We start from the raw sequence: 18,270 nt of genomic DNA, 5'->3' as shown, positions 1-18,270 counted from the left end.
ATCCCCAGTTGGGCGCAGGCAGAAAGCACTGCGGCAGCCAGTACCCCCTTGGCGGGAGCGTCTACCCTCGCCGGTGACCTTGAGGGCTGCGCGGCCCTCGAAGCTGGGTTTCAGCTCGCGCGCGGGGGTGGGGTGGGAGAGCTAGTGTGATCCTCTCCGTGGCCGGTATCAACCATGCAGCGGACCAGGGCCGCACCGCAGGGAGACACGGATGTCGTAGCCTGGGTGCGGGCAACGCCATGGTCTGTCTGCAGACCCCGCAGGGCAGGCCGGGGTGGGGGGTGAAGCAGTAGGTGTGTCCCTGCCTCTTCCTTATTGAGGAAGAACAGCGCCCCTGGGCACTGCTGCCCGCGGCGTAGGAGGCGCCTGGGCCCACCTGGGACCTCCAGCCCTGCAGCCTCAAGGCTCCAGCTTGCCTTCCCCCATCCACAAAATAAGGTGCCGCGACCCCTCCGTGTCTCTTCCCCACAGAAATCCCGCCGGAAGGCCTGGTCGACACCGCGCCCCAGAGCTGCTCACAGTGCCCTGCGGACCGCGCAGGGGCTGCAAGCACCTCCTAAGGAAGGAAGAGGCTGTGTGTCCTGTTTGCATTTCGGTGCAGCCGCCCGCACAAACAGCCCCGCAAGGTCAGGAGGGCTGACACCTGCACAGACAGCCAGACACGCAGGGGGCACAGCCTCCTCCGGGGCTGAAGTGATCACAGGCGCAAGGCAGCCACCAGCCTGGTAGTGCCAGGGAAAGGGTACATGTCAGTGGGATGTACACACGCTGGCAGATAGGTCCGCACAGGCTGACAGTCAAGTCACAGCCCAGTTCCTTTTCCACAAATCTTAGCCCTCCCCCCCAGGTCCTGAATGGCAGGTAACCTCCAATCACTGCTGCAGGCCTGAGTCACCAGGGGGCTAGAAGCTGCTGGCTTTGCCTCAATTCCCGGTAGGTGAGGCCACTGAAGGCAGATCTGCCACTGAGCACAGAGGGATACCTCTTCCTCCCCAACGGCCTCGCCGCCCCCACAACCCTCACTCACCCCATCCCAGCACTCGGGCATTCTGCCGGGGGAGGCAACCCGCTTCGACGAGGAAGGGCCAACAGAGGCCTGAGTCACTGGGGTCCAGGGGGAGGGGGCAGCTCCAGCGGGTGACCAGCGGCTCTGAGATGGGGCACCTGCTCCAGGGCCATTTATATGCGGAGGCTGCCTGTCCTAGGCTGGCCCCTCCTCTCTGCAGGGTTTCTGAGCAGCCACTGGTTCGCCTGGAGCCCCAGCTCCCAGATTGGCTGTGGGGAGACAAACCTGGCTCCAATTGGCTTGGGAGGTCTTCGCTCACCCTGCTCTTGCTCCTCCCAGTCCCCCAACCCCCCAGCAACACATCATCTTTGATGGGCCCCAGCCCCTGCATCCTACCTGCCCCAGCACACAGGCACACACCGACAGCTGCAGCCATATACAGGGGCCTGGGAACAGGGGGGACTTGGCCACGTGCACAGGCGTGCCCTGTACACAAGAGCCTCTCGCAGACACCCACACCAATGCAGGGCATGGCAGGCCACACAGGTATGTCTTAGACGTCACAGCCCTTGGCCCATACCCTGTATCACTTACCCTTGAGAGGACGTAGGGTATCACTACTTCTTGGGGCAACCTGGGTCATTACCCTGTTCCAGGGGGTTGACTGTTTCTTCTCTATATCACCCCTCCCCAGGGTCTCCCCTAGGGCAGCCCCCACTGCTAAAAGTGGGCTTCAGGAGCCAGGAGGCCTGGGAGGACTGCAGGACCAGGAGTATGGTGGGGCACACACCAGGTCTGCCCTCCCCACTCCTATTCTGTAGCAATGGCTGGAGGCCACCAGGGAGTGAGAAAGGGACAGGAAGCGGCCTACTGAAGTGGACATGCTTACCTCCAGCAGACCCACCCAGCCCTCTTCCTGGGACCAACCAACCAGCCTGGTGCTTGGCTCTTGGATCTCTGGAGGGCAGGACACATGAGCCACCTCAGGCTCTCCGCTGTCCTCCTGAGCAGCAAGGCTTTGGGTAGCAAGCTGGCTAGAGACAGGGGGGTGGGGGGTGAGCAAAGGAGAGCAGAAGAGGAGAGGAAATAGGCCAGGGAGGGTGCAGAAGAGGGAGCCCAAGGACTGAGAGAGGCAGGATTGACAGAAGGGAGGGGTGCTGGGCACCCATGCCTGTATTCTGTCTCTTTGGTGAAGGACCGTGCCATTCTCCCCGGCCTGCACTGACAGCCCTGCTCACTAGCTGGCTGCCCTGGGGGAAGGTGGTCACTTCTGTGTCCCTGGGTGCTTAGTGACCTGGTCAGCACTTGCCATGTACACTATTCACGGCCATATCCTCTGCCTGGGAAGCACCAACCACTTACCCTGCCCCATCTTGGACCCCTTGCTCTGCAGGCCTGGTGCAGAGTGCTGGGCCCTGTGCTTGCCCAGGGCAGCCAGGACATGGAATGGGCTGTCCCCCAGGCCCCTCACATCTTGGCCATGCTTCCTGTTCCCTGAAGCCACTTAGGCACAGGAAGAGGCTCTGGCCACTGAGGCAGGCTGCAAAGGCACAGCCTTGCCCCCTGACCTGTCCACAAATGTGCTTCTCGAAGTTGGGGAGAGGTGGCCTTCCACCTTTTTCACCACCAAACCCCTGCTCCTCTATGGTCCCCATCCACTCTTATGCCTACTCCAAGCCTACTCTGAGTGGCCTCTCCCACCCTTGGACGCAGGTGAGAAGCTGACCTCAGACACCTCTGTGCCTCAGTCTCCTCAACTGTGAAACAGGAATTGTGCTTTCCTTACAGAGTTGCTATCAGGATGACAAAACCCTGCATATATCACTCCAGACCTGAGCGCATGCCTGCCCAGGCCCCGCCCACGTCTGGTCGGAAAGACAATCAATCGATCCTGTGCTTCTCCAAACTCGGCCCTTCCCCCTGGAGGCTGTGCCGTGGCTATGGCTGAACAAGGCAGGTTCAGGTCCTGCTAGCCAAATCCATGCACCAGTCAGAGCTGTGTGACCTTGGGCAAGCCAGTCAGCCTCTCTGAGCCTCCACATCTGTAAATGGGAAAACAGCAGTGTGCCTATTGCATAGGTCGCTGCAAGGATAACACTTAATGCTCACGAACCTGTGAGAAAGGATTAGGAAACTGAAGCGCAGAGAGGTTCATTTTCCCGCTCAGCTCGTAAGCAGTGGCGCTTACAAGCACCTCAGCACTTGGAGCCTGAGTTCACATTAAGAGTAGCAAATGCTCTAATAGTTGGAGGATCTCCCATGTGCTTTACACATGTTACCTCATTTTATCTTCTTAACACCCACTTCATAGATGAAGAAAAGGAGGCACAGAAGGGTTCAGGAATATTCTCAACATCACACAGACGGTGAGCACAGAGCCAGGAACCACACCCAGGGAGTCTGGCTCCGACTCCATGCTTTAGTGATCACTAGTCACGGTCAGCCGAGGATCTGAGTGCCCGGCCTGCAAGCACCATCCCCAACCCTACAGAAACCTGAGAAGGTCCAAGGTGCCTGTCTCCCTGTACAAATGAAGCAATGACATGTGCCGGAGGTCATGTGGCCCATAAAGGGCAGGGCCAGCACCTGGACCGAGGTCCGTCTGGCTCTTGTGTTTGTACTTCTGCATCTCCCACTGGCCGGGCCCACTGAGGCAAGGGACAAAACGGGATAAAATCCATGCTAGGCCTGGACCCAGATAATGGCCATCCTTGCAGCTGATTTTTTTTCTTTTTCTTTTTTTTTTTTTTTTTAAAAAGGCAGCCTCCACATGGTGTAACCATAATAGATAAGTTGCCTTTTGACACACGCTGCCCTTTGCCAAGTGAGGGCTCTTAAGAGCCGGGGTCCCGCACACATGGAGTGGCCACCATGGGGTACGAAGGACCCTATGTTTTCCCTCTCCTCTTTGGTAGAGTCGTCTCCCCCGGCCCCCACCCCAGGGTGTGTGTGTTTTGGTGTCAGGCAGCAGCTGGCTGCTCTGGGGGGTTATTTCACCAGTGCTCTCCTGGGGAGGAGGGCCTGCTCGTCTACACGTCCTCGCCCTCAGTCTGAGCAGGGAAGACAAAGAGGACCCCCTGGTGTGCCCGCCCTGATCTCCCTGAGGTGGCTGAGATGGCCGCAGGCCTCCCATCTCTCTGCCTGGGCGCCTGTTTCCTACTCCCCAGGTCTCATCCTGTCCTTCCTAGCTCCAGAGTTTTTTATAGTTGGAGCACAAACTCCCGGGGGACCGGAGCATGAGCACACTGGCTGTTTTGATGCCTCCACTTGCGTCCTTGAAAGGGCTCCTGACCCAGGGGCCGGCTCACAGGCCCGATCGGGTCCTCGCTGCAGAGCTGTGTGGTCAGGGGAGGAGCCCGCAGGTCACCCCGCCTCCCGAATCACCTTTGTGTCCAGGACACAAGGCTGGGGCTGTTGAGGGGCTTGGAGACTGACCCAAATCGAAGTCAGGCAAGACTGGGGCAGTGGCTTGAGGCTGGTTCCATCTAGCCAAGAGGAAGGTCCTAGAAAGGTCTGAATTTGTTCGGAATGTTTGGATGGCTAGTAGGGTCCCCAAAAGGCAAGGTTCTCCTTATGTCTGCTGCCAGACGTTTTCTGAGACCCAGAAATAAATGGCCACATGGGACTCAGAGGGGAGAAATGTCTGGCCAAGTGAGTGCAATCATCGTGCAGAGTAATAAAAACAAAGAACAGTTTTAGTTTTCACAGGAATCTGGCATCAAGCTAAAGAGGACACAGTTGTCCCAGCAACAGCTGCCATGGAAACAGGAGCTATTTCGGAGCATCAGCGTGGCTTTCATTGGAGGAAAATGCTGATTCACATGACAGCATCCCTCCTCCCACATCCCTCCTTACTCCCCCCAGGCCTTCCTTCCCCCATTCCTGTTCAGGGAGCGAGAATGCATTTCCCCACTGGACAGGGGGCGGGCAGGCAGAGCCACTGTGAGCAGTGAGGGAGATCCTGGAGCTGGAAAGTGCCAAGCCCCTGCCGCTCCAGGCTGAGGCACACGGAAGAGCTGTGACCTTCCTTTGAGACCAGGCTGGGTGGGCGAAGGGCTGGCCAGCTCAGGAGGCTGAGCTGAGACCTACCTTCCAGTCTGTGTCCACAGCCAAGAGGAAGGTGTCGGAGTTCTCCTAAAGGAAGACAAACAGAGGGGGTGGGCATTAGGCTGGGGAAAGGGCACAGGGGCTCAAACAGATTCGCTTGCTGTTCCCCATTCTATCTTAATGTTAACACGAGTGGCCCAGGGCCTCCCAAGCGCCAAGCAATGGGCTAGTCAGTGCCTGGCGGGTGAGCCTACGAGCAGCTACTCACATGGATTGACAGGAGAGTAGGGTGAGGCTCAGAATGGCTGAGAGAGCCACAGGGCTAGAAGTGGTGGAGTCTCTGACTGCAACTCCTTGCTGGTGGTCTCTTTGTCATGCTGCCCCCACAGATGGTTTTCGAGGTCCGACTATCAGGGCACAAGGACAGAGGCCCGGGAAGGCGGGGAAGGCGAGCAGAGGGGGCATGACCACCACACCCCCTTTAGGGGTGGGGCAGAGGACCCGGGTTTTTCTGGCCCGCAGGAGGAGCTGCCTGCGCCTGCGGCGGGGGCCCCTCCCGCCTTTCCAGACCTGCCTGCTTTGCTCTCTCAAAACACCAGGTCCCCGCTTTCGGGCTCGTTTACACTGACCGGTGCGAGTCTGTGATTGGTGCCCGTTTCTCCCCCGCGACTGCAGGCGCCGCGAGGGCGGGACCACGTCTGGCTCTGCCGGCAGCACAAAGCCTGACACGGAGTGGGCTCCAAAGACAAGAGATCCGGATGAATGAGTCTGACTTCGAGAACGGCGGGATCGCAGCTCAGACGCGCACCCGCTGCTCACAGGCAGCGGAGATGGAGAGGGGAGGGGCGGAGGCTGCGACCCGTGTTCAGACACTCTGCACCCTCTCTGGTCTGACTCGGGGTGGGGGGAGAGGGGGGAAGAAACCTCAGGGGGGCAGGTGGTGGTGGTGGTGTCAGCACACGCCCAGAAAGAGCAGAGATGCCAGCCTCCGCTCTGCCTCCTGCTGTGTCTGTCTAGAGACCTCTCTGCTCCCCTCCGGCCAGCTCCGGGAAGGCCACTTAGCCTCCAGTTCCACGAGGATTAAATGAGAAGCATGGTGTTAGCTGCTGTTCCGTCCTAGGTACAGGACTGTCCTGCACTGGGCTCCGCATGCCACAGATGCCCCATAAGCCTCTACTCGTTAAACAGGTGGATAAATGAGATGATCAGATTATAACCAGGATACAGCAAGAGAAGGGGACGGACGCTGACATGCAAAAAAGAAGGACGACGACCCCAAGGCACAGGAGTAGAAGGGAAAAGAAGGAAAACAAACAATTCCTGACGTTAACAAAATAAGGAGAAGTTTGAACGCTTGTATCTGGCATTGGGGTGGAGGGGGTGGGGGAGAGAATCACATGGCACTGCAGGGTCCCATACCCAGGCTTTGGGGACTGTGACTGTATCACAAACAATGATACAGTCACACTGTCACACTGTCACACTGTCACAGAAACGATGGCTGTCCTTGGGCCTCATCTCCTGCTTCCTTCAGGGCCTGGGGGCTCAGGCCACTCCTGAACCTCCGAGGAAGGGGGTGGGACTGAAGGAAGAGGATGGGGGTCTCAGGGAAGGGGACAGGCTGGTCTGATGAATCCTCTCATGGGAAGACCATACATGAGGGGGGCAGGGGCAAGAGACGTGGGAGATTTTTATTCTCAAGACTCGAAAGGCTCAGTTATCTCAGAGAAGGAGAGAGGAGGCAATTTTGTTAAAAACAAAACTAAACACAAAAGATGAGGCTGATAATGTCAGAGTGTGCTGTGCACTTTCAGGGTGCTAGGGGGGGCCCCAGGAGAAGGGGAAGCTGCTGGAGGGGCAGGACCCCAATCCCAGAAACAGCAGGAATACAAGCCAGTCCAGAGACCCTGGAGGTCCAGGAGGAACCATGTTGGGGGGGCGGTGTGGAAGAATGGGGGTGGTGGCAGGTAATGAGTGGAAGTGTTCACTCCTCACTGAACTCGGAGGACTTGCACCTAGCAGGTCATGGAGGATTTAAAGAGTGAAAGAGACAGACGCTTTCACACACTGCAGCGTCTTCGAGTGTAACCTTCTGGGAAGGAGAAAGCCAGGATTGCTCAGGGAGGCAAAGAGGGAGGCAGAACTGTACCAGGTGTCACCGAAATCTGGAAAGGCCATGCCAGGGACACCTAGGAGGCATTCGAGGGGACTTGGGACGGGGCTGTTAACATGCCTTTGGAAAAAGCAGATGTGCCCAGGTCCACAGTCGGGGGGCTTGTATTGTCCTGAGAGAGGGGTTGGAGCGGGGGAGGAAGGAAACTAAGCTGGGGATTTGAGGCCTCCATGAACACTGAAACACAGATCCTCGTGCAGAGCAGGGCAATCAGTGGCTCTGGTCGAGGTCCAGGTGGGCTGAAGTGAGTGATACCAAATGTGGCAGAAAGAAGGCAGAGCCAGGCTGGTGGCCAAAGGGGGCCATGCTCATGAAGTCATGGAGGGAGGGGCATTAAGGGGCTGGGCCTGGCTGGCAGAGAAGGGGTGTGGGGGCATCTTTTGGGGTGCCCTGTTGAGGTGAGGGGTGGAAGAGACAAGCACAAGACAAGGCGTGTGGGGCCATGGTGCCCTCAGCTCTCCTTGCTTCACAAAGACGCACACCCCATACCAACAGGCAGCACCTCCGTACAGTCTGTCGCATAACCCCTGCACCTCAGCTCTTGTGATGCATGTAGGGATCCCTGAGGGCTACCATCTGTCTCACAAGAAGGCTGGCTTCTGCTTGAACATCTCAAAAGACAGGCTGGTTGTACCTGTCTAGTGGAGAAACTTCTGAGCTGCATCATAATCTGCAGCTTCCACCTGGCCCATCACTACTGAGTGCCTCTTATGCTAGGCACTGGGAGGATGTGGGGAACAAAACCCACAAGGTTTCTGCTCCAGGAGCCTGCAGGGCACGGCCCCAGGGTGGTGAGTGCCCAGGCCAGGCACAGGGGATGGCGGGGTGTTAATATTAGACCTGGTGGTCAGAGGCCTCTTTGAGGAGGTGGTATTTGAGCAGAGCCTAAATAAAATGAGAGGCCAACCTTGAAAAGTTCTGGGCTGGCTAGCAAATCCCAGGCAGAGGGAACAGCTGGGAGTATGATCAGCTTGTTCCACGAAGAACAGCGAGCCTGGGAGGCAAGAGAGGGAAGAGCGGGGAGCAGGTCTCACCCTGGGCCCCGGAATGGCTGTGGCTGTAACTCTGAGTGAGATGGCAGCCAAGGACCAGCTTTAAACAGAAGAGTGACATGATATGGTTTCAGAGGGTTGTGCAGCGTAAAGGGCCCGTGAGGAGGCTCCTGTGAGCATCTGGACAAAAGATGATGGAGGCTTGACCAGGGAGAAGGATGAGTGTGTGCATTTTATAGCTCGCCCGCCATCCCCTGACCATTCCTGGGGGGCTGCCCTTAGATAAACAGGACTTATATAAGTTAATTCAAGGTTCTGTCTTAGAGATAAGAGACTGTACCCTTCTCAGGGGCAGGACTGCTGGCCTCATGGGGTTGGGCCCCTGGAGCCCTGGCCAGACCCTCTGTCTCAACATGTGGTGCCCAGTGGCTCTTGGGCTCACTCCTTCTTGAAGGAGGCTGGGGGAGGCTGGGGCAGGGCAGGGATGGTTCAGGGACTGTGCCCCTGGCTTCTCCATCTGTAAAGTGGCAGTGAAGGGAGGAGAGAAGTGTGTTGGGACAGTATAACCAGTCCTGAGACCCTGGAATTCCTTGCAAGGAGGGAAAGGGAAGAAGTGCCAGGTGTCACCACAACGAGAAAGTGTAAGGTATAAATAACTGGAATCTAAGGCCTAGAGCCCCAGTGAGGGCTCTTTGGGACAACGTAACGACCTCAAGTGCCTCTGTCCCGCTGCTCCTGGAGGCAGTGCTGGTGATGCTTGCCCTCATACCTCAGAGCTTGTAAGGAACAGATGAGCTGCAGGCAAGGAACAGGCCCCGGAAGATGGGGACGCACCGTGGCCCTGCAGGACGCATCCCCCTGGGGACGTGAGGGCCTCCCAGAACCAGCAGTTGACTCAGGCCTCACTCCCTAGGTGCTGTGTGACCTTGGCCAAGCGCATTAACCTTTCTGTGCCTCAGATTTCTCATCATTGCAATGCGGGTAACTCTTCTAAAGAGCCTCCCATCCTCAAAGACAGCCAGAGCTGCGGAGAAGTTGGCTGGGTGTTAGTCGCGTGGGTACTCAGCCTGGCAGGGGACGCTCCCAAGGCAGGGACTAGGCTTCTCGGGGTGGCCTGAGGATTCCTGCCACGTGGCTCGACCTCCCCGCCCCCCATAGAGCAAAGGCCCGCAGCTTCCTCCTTAACCACGAGGGGGCGCCATCCGCCCCAGGACGATGACGGGGCGACTCACCAGCTCCGCGGCGTCCTGGCCCCGGAGCAGCGGCTTCTCCTCGGGGAATCGCAGCTCCTGCAGCCCGGCCATGGTCACGTCGTGGAGCAGGAGCCCTGGGGAGGGAGGGAGAGGACGAGGGTTGGGGCCTGCTGCGGTGGGGATGCCCCAGCCCTGCTCTGACTCTCGCAGCACAAGCCCGGGCTGGGTCAGGTGCACAGGCACCACGCCGACCGCTCCATCCCCGGGTCCCCGAGCGCAGGCCCATCGCTGTGCTTCACCCGGCAGCAAGGCTACGTCTGCAAGACTCGCCTGCTTGGCTCAGGGATGTCATTGCATTATTTGTTCTTAAAAGTTAAACGTTGAGAAAAAAAAAAAAAAAAAGGAAATAAAAGAAAGAGAAAAGAAAAAGGAAAGCAATACAGGATGACCCCTAGAACAATTTCAAGTAAATTTCTGCATTTATTGAGAGGCAGAGGGGCAAGTGTGGGGAGGCCAAAAGTGGGGTCAGAAGCGGACCGAACCCTCCTATCCCCCTCTCCCCCCTACCCCGTGTCAGAAGTGGTCAGTGGGGTCCTAGAGGACACAGAGGGACAGAGCTGAAGGCTGTCCTGGAGGCCTCGAAGGACAAGCCTGGGTGAGGATGGCCCTGAGAGGGGAGGGGGGTCCGGCAGTGTGGCAGGCAGGATGATGTTGAAGGAGTGGGCGCCTATCACGACATACTCCCTGAAGGAGGGATGACACCTGCTGACCACTCAACCCACAGCTGCTGGTCAGCAGGTCCCGGGCCCTAATGGCTGGTTGTTCCTGGTAGACCCGGGGCCTCTGAACCTCAAGAGAGAGAAGGGTCGTGCGTGCGTGCGTGCATGCGTGTGTGTGTGTGTGTGTGTGTGTGTTTGGAGGAGCCAGTGGGGAGAGGAGGGTTCCCAGGACCCCACAATCGGTCTGGCCTGGGACTGCCATCCTTCACTTGAATCAGGCTGGTATAGATCAGAATGCACCAAGAGAAAAACTAGCCAAGGACACGAACTGGAAATTCATAAAAGAATTAACATTGGCCAATAAATAGATGGGAAAATATTAAAGCTCACTAGAAGTCAAAGAAATTCAGATTAAAACAAGATACTTTTTTTTTTTTTTTTTGCCAATGGAACTGGCAAACTTTGCAGTGCTGGCAAAGATGCGCTGAAACTGGCACTTATATTTCTTGTGGGTGTATAAATTGATACATCTTTCTGGAGGGCAGTTTTATAGAATGAATTAAAATTACTTAAAAGATTCATACTCTTAGACTCAGCAGTCCTCCCCCTGGAAGAAATTTCCTAAGGAAACCAGAGAGGGCACCTCGTGATTTATCTGTATGAATGCTCACCACAGTGCCATTTATAATATTAGAGAAAAACTGTAAAAAGCCAAGTTTTCATAAATGGGGTATTAGATAGACTATGGGTCAGTAACTTATGAAAGATATTTAATAACATGGGAAAGCACTTGTGTCATAATAAATAGAAAAAGCAGTTATAAAATGTACAGTAACATTTAAATTATGAGAAATACAAACAGCCCCACAAAAAAGCCTGGAAGGAGGTACATCATAAAGTCGACAGGCCTTGTCCCTGGGTGGGAGACAGAAAACTAGGGCCTGTAATCTGAAATCAGGAACAAACATTTTTTAAAAAGACTACTTGGTTGAAGATCAGGAACAATTCTTTATTCTGGCACCGCATGTCACAGCTCTCAAAGGGCTTTCTTGTGCTCTCTGATTTCACCCTGGTGGTCAGTGAGATGAGGAAACTCAGGTTAAGAGAGGTTCACTGGCAGGCCCAGATAAGACGTGGCCTGGAAGCAGGGTCTCTGGACGCCCAGTCTAGTCCAGTGCTCGTCCTCTACCACCATGGCCTCCTGACCTGCGGGTTCCTACCTGCTTTCCCTCCTCTTCTCCCTCCCTCTCTTCTTTCCTCTCCTTCCCTTCTTAACTCTGCTTTTAGCCTCACCTACAGATGAAGCCTCAGACTTCCCCCTCTGCCCTGAAAGGCTGCTGATCCCACTAGCCGTTTGGTTAGAATACACGCCCCACCCCCCTATCCGCCACCACCTCCCCAGCTTCCTGCCGCATCGCAGCCCTGCTCACCCCTGCTGCTTTGGCTTCTATCTATGGAAGGCCCAGTGACTGGAGAGTTGGCGCAGTGGTTGCCTGAGACCCAAGGGCACAGGGCCTCAGATGGAACCCATTTCCGTGGCCAAGCTGTCAGGAGACCAGGATGCAGCTCCAGAGCCTCCCTAGGCTTCCTTCCCTCCCATCGGAAGCCCGAAGCATCAGCTCTCCAGAGTGTTACAAAGACGGTGCCTCAATGCATGGGGGCCCCCACTCGAGTTTAGTTTGGAGTTGAGATGGGCTGAGGCCGAGCTGAGCGCTGCTGGCCACCGAGGCCTCGCAGAAGGCTAATCCAGAGTTGTGGAGTCCCCTAGGAGAGCGTCGTCCCCAGCACGTAGAGGCCAGGCAGGGAGGCCCCTGCCCACCCAGGCCCCCAGGTCTCCGCACCTTGGTATCAGGCTGGAGCGCTCTGTTCCCAGTGGTTTCCGGGGAAACCAGCTAACAATGCAGATGGGCTGTATTTTTAGGAAGGTGCCCTCCCCTCTCTCCCCCCACTTTTGCTTCCATCCTTTCTGATGGCGCACACTCATCCACCCATCTGGCTAGGGAGCTAAAAGAAGGGCTCCCACCTTGGAAAACTCTTCCCCCATTAGGACGCTTTTAGCTGCCAGCCTCCCTGAGCACCTCACTGGATTAAACTCCTTGGCAGCACTGGATGTCCCCACCCTCACCGGGGCCTGTTTTGAAACCACCCTGGAGACCATCTTCCCCAAGAACGGCGCTATTAAAAGGGCTGAGAGTGGGCAGTGCAGGGACAGATGGCCTATGATGGAGGAGGTGGCGGGGAAGGGGGCTAGAGAGAAAACGGGGAATTTCTTAGTTCATGGAAAACAGAGACAGCCCAGGGCCCAGCACGTGGTGATGGGGGGCTCCAGATACGTGAGGCTCCAGACAGAGGCCAGGACGCACATTCTCACAGGGGCGGGCGGGGGCAGAGAAGTTTCTTCCTAGAGAAGTTGTGATTAAAAAAAAAAAAAAAAAAAAGAAGCCGCTAGATGATAAGTTATAAGAAAATGAGATTCCTTATCAAATCGTCCCATGTATACTTTAAATTTACACAATGTTATATGTCAATTTTATATCGCAATAAAGATGAACGGGGGAAAAAAAAAAGAAAATGAGATTTCTATAAACCTCCTGCATGGAGGCTTGTGGTCAGGTCTGCAAGGAGTTGGGTAGCACAGAGCAGAGTGGGCTGGGACTCTGCCCTTCCCCCCTCTGACTCCTGCTTCCCCAAAGGCAACACACAGTGTGAGAACACAGAGCGTGAGAACCAGACAGGCTGGGATGGGTTCCGGCCCTCCGCTTCGGAATGGTTAGGTCCAGAATCATTGAAACCATGGCCGATATTTCTTCTGCGTTACTCATTGTCTAGCTTTATTTTGAGCAAATCACTAAATGGATTGCTCGCCTGTGAAATGGGAGTGTTAGCCTTCCTCTGTCCGCCTCGGAAAGCTATGAGGTGCAACAGAGACAGCGGAGAGAAAAATGCCTTTTTTAAATGGAAGATGTTTGTATCCACTTGGATGGGACAAAAATAATTTAACACAGCTGACTGGGGTCTGCCTCTCAAAGATAAATCTGGAGGTCTGTCTCTCCTGTCCTCTATCTGGGGAAGGGTTCAAACCTGCTGGGAGGGAGGCTGTGCCGAAGTCCCCGATGAAGGGACAGGAAAGGGATGGGGGAGAGGAAACAGGGCCTCTTGGGCTGGACGACAGACATGTGCGAGGTCTCTGCTGAGAGGGACTCCTGAGCCCTGCAGATGTGGGTGGATTCTTTGAGAGAAATTGCATTTCTTTTCAATTACTTTTGGTTTGTGTTTCTTTAAATGGGAGTCTGTGCTGAGACCTAGGCCAGGTGAACTCTCAGATATACTAGGGTTGAAAACATACGTGATTACCTGGCCATTCCTGAAACTAGTCAATAAACACTTCAATTCCACTGTTCAGTAGTAGTTACATATCCTATGGAATGACGCAACTGTTGAGTGGGACATACTGCTCAGACAGTGCTCGGGGAGGTTGGGAAATGTACTGTGGGGATTTGGGGTTGTCTCAACAACCAGGAGCTCCTACTAGCACGTAGTGCCCAAGGGCCAGAGGTGAGGTCGGCCACGCGATGCAGGGACCGTGCCGCACAATGAAGAACACTCCCCGCCCCAAGACAGTTTTGGCTGTCCCACTGAGAAACCCAAGAACTGAAGGAGAAGGCAGGTGAGACAGAAGTGGACTGAAGTTAGTACATTCGGGAGAAACCATGCAGGTGAACCAGACCTCGTGGGCCAGGGAGAAACCAAACTGTGAAAGCGGCTAGACTGTGGCATGGCTCGTATTCTTTCAGCTGCAAGAGTGAGGCAGTTCCTGGTGAAGGTCATGGTCCAAGGTGCCCTGCGGAAGCTGTACTCCTGGAAATTCTGGTTATGTGGCCCCATTATTACAAGACACAAGTAAAGGAAATAAGCTGCAATAAGGAGCAAAGCCAACTGGGCCTGGCCAGAGGGGTCTGTGCCGCAGATAAAGAATGATGCCTGTCCAAACACCCTTTTCCCCAACCACGCCAGCACCGTGGTCTGAAAAGCAGCTCCAGAAACCAGGAAATCAACTTCCAACTGCACTGATAGGGGTTTGGAGCTGCATGGGTATGTGGCCCCATCTATCACTCTCCCTGTCCCTATTCTGACTTGGGATAGGGTTGGGACAGCACTGGGGCTGGAACAGGGACTAGACCTTCCCTCGGTACCCCCATTTCACAGATGAGGGGAAAAGGCTCAATGGGGGAGTGACTGGTGCAAGTCTCCCTGTGGTGAGCCCAGAATCCATGCTCTGAAACCCCACCGTGCAGGCACTCTGTCTCCCCAGGTGGATGGCATGACAGGAGGATGCAGGGAACACGACATCTTTCCTGACCCAGCCTCCATTTTCTCTCTCTAGATGAGGCCCTTGATTTCTGCCCAGTCTGAACTAGACCAGTTTTCCTGCTTTTTCCTTGATCTGGGCCTAGGAATTATCTCTCAACAACCACCACCACCACCCTGCCAACACAAGCACGTGCGTGCACACACACACACACACACACACACACACACACACTCTTCCAGCACATTCCCACTGGGCTTAAAGCAGCCATACTTAGATTCTGACACTCAGAGCCAAAGACTCCGTCTGACTCAGTAGGCATATTCCTCCCACGTGCCTTTGTTCATGCTGTTCCCTCTGCCTGGAATGCCTTTCCCCACCGTATCTCTACAACGACAATAACAACAACAATCATTCATAGTTTCTGCTGACACTCCCTCCATCTGTTTTGTTGAATGAGATGAAATGAATGAACAAATAGATGATTCTTCACTCAGACTGAAAACTATTAAAAGACTGATAACATTCAGTGTTGGTGAGGTTGAGGGAAACAGCACTTACTCTCATGGACTGCTGGTTGTACTGCAGTAGGTTCAACTTTATTTGGAGGGCAAGTTGGTAGTTTGTAAAAATGCAAATATTTGTTAACCCTGCAATTCTGTTTTTAGGTATTTCTCCTAAAGAAAATGCCTATGCGTACACTAAAGAGGCATGCAGTGCACAAGGACGCTCGCTGCAGCACTGTTCAGGGTAATAAAAAAGTGGAAACAACCCAGATGAACACCAGGAGAATGGTTAAATAAGCCAGGCAACACCTACGCCCCAGAACACCACGCAGCTATTTAAAAAATGAGGAATCTCCACTCGAACAGACAGAAAAAGCATTCTAAAATATGCAGTCAAGAGAAAAAGGCATGTCACAGAATAATAAGCATAAATAAACCCATTTATGTAAAAAACATATGCACTGAACAGGTGCATATGTTTTTCTGCAAATTTAGACCAAGTCTTCCAATGATTAAGGGTAATGACAACAGTACTCATCTCCAGGGAAGGACATGGGTTTGGAGGGGCATAAAAGGAGATTTTTATTTTAAGCAGATTTCGTCAAATCTAAGATGCCACTGATTATAACTCACACTAACATTTTACGTGCCAATAGCAAAGAAAAAACACTGCCAAAATTAAGACATAATACTTCCCACTTTTTAACTTTTTATTTTGCAATAATTTAAATGCATAAAAAAATTAAAGGCAAAGCACAGAAATTGCCTACCCACCCTTCACCCAGCTTCTCCTAATGTTGCCATACTATAGAACCATAACACAATTAGAGAAACCAGGAAATAAAACACTGATACAACACTTTATATGAATTTCACCGGTCTTCCCAATAATGTCCTCATCCAAATGTCACGTGGCATTTCGTTGTCATGTAGGCTCCACCAACCGGGGACAGTTCCTCAGTCTGTCTTTGTGTTTCATGATGTCAGCACTTTTGAAGAATACTGATCAGTCAACTCTGCGGAATGTCCCTTGATTTGGGCTTGCTTGTTGTTTTCTCATGATTAGATCAAGGTTATGCATTTTTGGCAAGAAAGCAACAGAAGCGATGTGTCCTTCTCATTGCATCCTATCAGGGGGTACATGCTGCCAGCCTGCCTTACTACGGGAGATATTAACCTTGATCACTTGATTAAGGCAGTGTCTGTAGGTTTCTCCAGTGTAAAGTTACTGTTTTTCCTTTTGTAATTAATAAGTATCTTGTGGGAAGATACTGTGGGACTACATAAATGTCCTGCTTCTCACTATGCTTCCATCCACTAATTTGAGCAACCGCTGATGATTCTTGCCTACAATTATTATTGTGGCGTTTGCTTAATGATATTTTTCTATTTCCATCACCCCTTCTACATTTATTAATTGGAATTCTGTAAGAAAGAGCTACCCTTTCTTCTCTGTTTGCTTACCTATTCGATTGTTTATTACATTAGTATGGACTCGTGGATATTTATTTTATTCAATGTGTTATAATCCATTGCTATCATTATTTATTTCATTGTTCAAATTGTGCCAGATTTGGCCATTGTGGGTTGTTTAAGTGGCTCTTAGGTCCTTTCACCATGTGCCCATCATTTTTTGAGTAGTTTCTAATTTTCTAGCCTCATATGATGTTCTAAACTCATCTTGTATTTCCTCTGCTTCAGCCCTGGAGTCAACCACTTCTCCAAGGACCTCTGGTTCCTTTGATTGGAGGTGCTGTCTAGAAACCCAGATCTAGGCCCGAGGTATGCTCATTGCTACTGGAACTGGAGTGTCATTGTGCCAGGGTAGCTCTGTAGGCAGAGCTAGGAAATATATGTATATATACTAACACACACACATACACACACACACACACATTCTGTATCTATCCATCTGTGTGTGTGTGTGTGTATAAATCTGGAATTCACACTGATACATTTAATTCCAATTCAACACCACATAGTTTATCCTAACTTTCTACTTTCATTTGTAATTTCTTCTGCCATGACGAGAAACCTGGCTCTCATGATCCATAATATTTTTTGCTTATTTTTTCATTCCTAGTATATACACAAAATAATTTCAGAACTGTTACTCACATAATGAGTTCTTATCATTCAGAACTTTTTTGTATTTCGCTCTTTTAGACTTAGACCCAGATTTTTAAAAGTATCTGTCGCTCTTGTGAATTCTTAAAAAGGGAAATAGAAATGAAATGATTGTTTAAGGTCTTCCTAAAACTTCTTTGCAGTCAGGGTCCAATGCCACTGTCAGGAAGTTGGTGCCATCCGTGCACGTCGACAGTCCTGGCTCCTCTGACATCGAGAATGTTGGTGGAGCAGCATTTCTCAAGAGGGTGCCACTGCTGTCTCCACAATTTCTCTCTCAGATGCAAACTTGGATGTTCATGTCAGAGACTGTATTTAGGGGTGTTAAAGTGTGGGGGGAAACACGCATTTTAAAGTTGACATAACATAGTTCTTTCATAAAATTTTCTCCTACTGAGGCAGAGCGCCAGTGTGTGAACTGTTTCTGTACACAGCATGGCTCCAGGTGTTAAACACAGACAGAAGAAACGTCCAATCCCCAGACCCAGGGCAAAGGCAGACGGAACTGGAAACTCGATGACACATTCCATGTAGGCAGCTTCAGTGTGGAGCCAGTAAAAAAAGTCCTGCTGTGGCAGAGGCTATTAATTGTTCCCCAGTATCCATTATCTCCTTCTTCTTAAATAACAGATTCCCAAATTTTAGATGAGCAGGTGGACGATACGAATGAAACCTATTTATGATCATGTGGCAACATTCTTCCAGTAAGATGTAAATGGAAGCATGTGACTGGAAATGGAAGCATGGTCTTGAAGGGAGGAGACATACCGTTCCTCAACCCTTCTTCCCTCCTGCTGGCTGGAATACAGATGTGATGGTGGGAGCCTGAACAGCCATTTTGGACCCTGAGGCAGGATACTCAAGGTGGCAGACTGGCAAAATACAAGGAGTCTGAGGACCTGAGAATCATGAAGCCATAATTCTGGGTGGCCTATCTTCAGACTCTGCTTATGAAAGAGGGAAATATACTTTCATCTTATTTAATCTATTATTATCTTGGGTTCTGTCATATACCATTGAAGTTAATCTAAACTTGGGACATTTTTCTTGGAGACCCATCCCAACATGCTACAAGAACTCAAAGAAAAGGGAAAGGATGGGGCTTGCCCAAGGAGAAATGAGGGTGCTAGAGCCCATGCAGGGCCTGCAGCTCACTCTCCAGTGGGCAGCACAATCCACGGGGCAGTTCTCCCGTCCT

General features: G+C 52.7%; 1 protein-coding gene across 2 annotated transcripts in view; it reads right to left on the bottom strand.

The window, feature by feature from the left end:
- Nucleotides 1–18,270, bottom strand: part of NDRG4 (NDRG family member 4) — a 40,707-nt gene that overhangs the window by 11,117 nt on the left and 11,320 nt on the right. For both annotated transcript variants that reach the window (XM_011356658.2, XM_023528578.1), the window contains exons 2-3: nt 9,451–9,545; nt 5,096–5,140 (exon numbers count right to left, since the gene is read on the bottom strand). In XM_011356658.2, the coding sequence (XP_011354960.1) occupies nt 5,096–5,140; nt 9,451–9,522 (117 nt within the window). In that variant the 5' untranslated portion in view covers nt 9,523–9,545. The remainder of the gene's footprint in view (nt 1–5,095; nt 5,141–9,450; nt 9,546–18,270) is intronic.

This window comes from Pteropus vampyrus, unplaced genomic scaffold (genome assembly GCF_000151845.1).
Source record: "Pteropus vampyrus isolate Shadow unplaced genomic scaffold, Pvam_2.0 Scaffold29, whole genome shotgun sequence".
Classification (NCBI taxonomy): Eukaryota; Metazoa; Chordata; class Mammalia; order Chiroptera; family Pteropodidae; genus Pteropus; species Pteropus vampyrus.
This window is presented reverse-complemented; position numbering and strand designations above follow the sequence as displayed.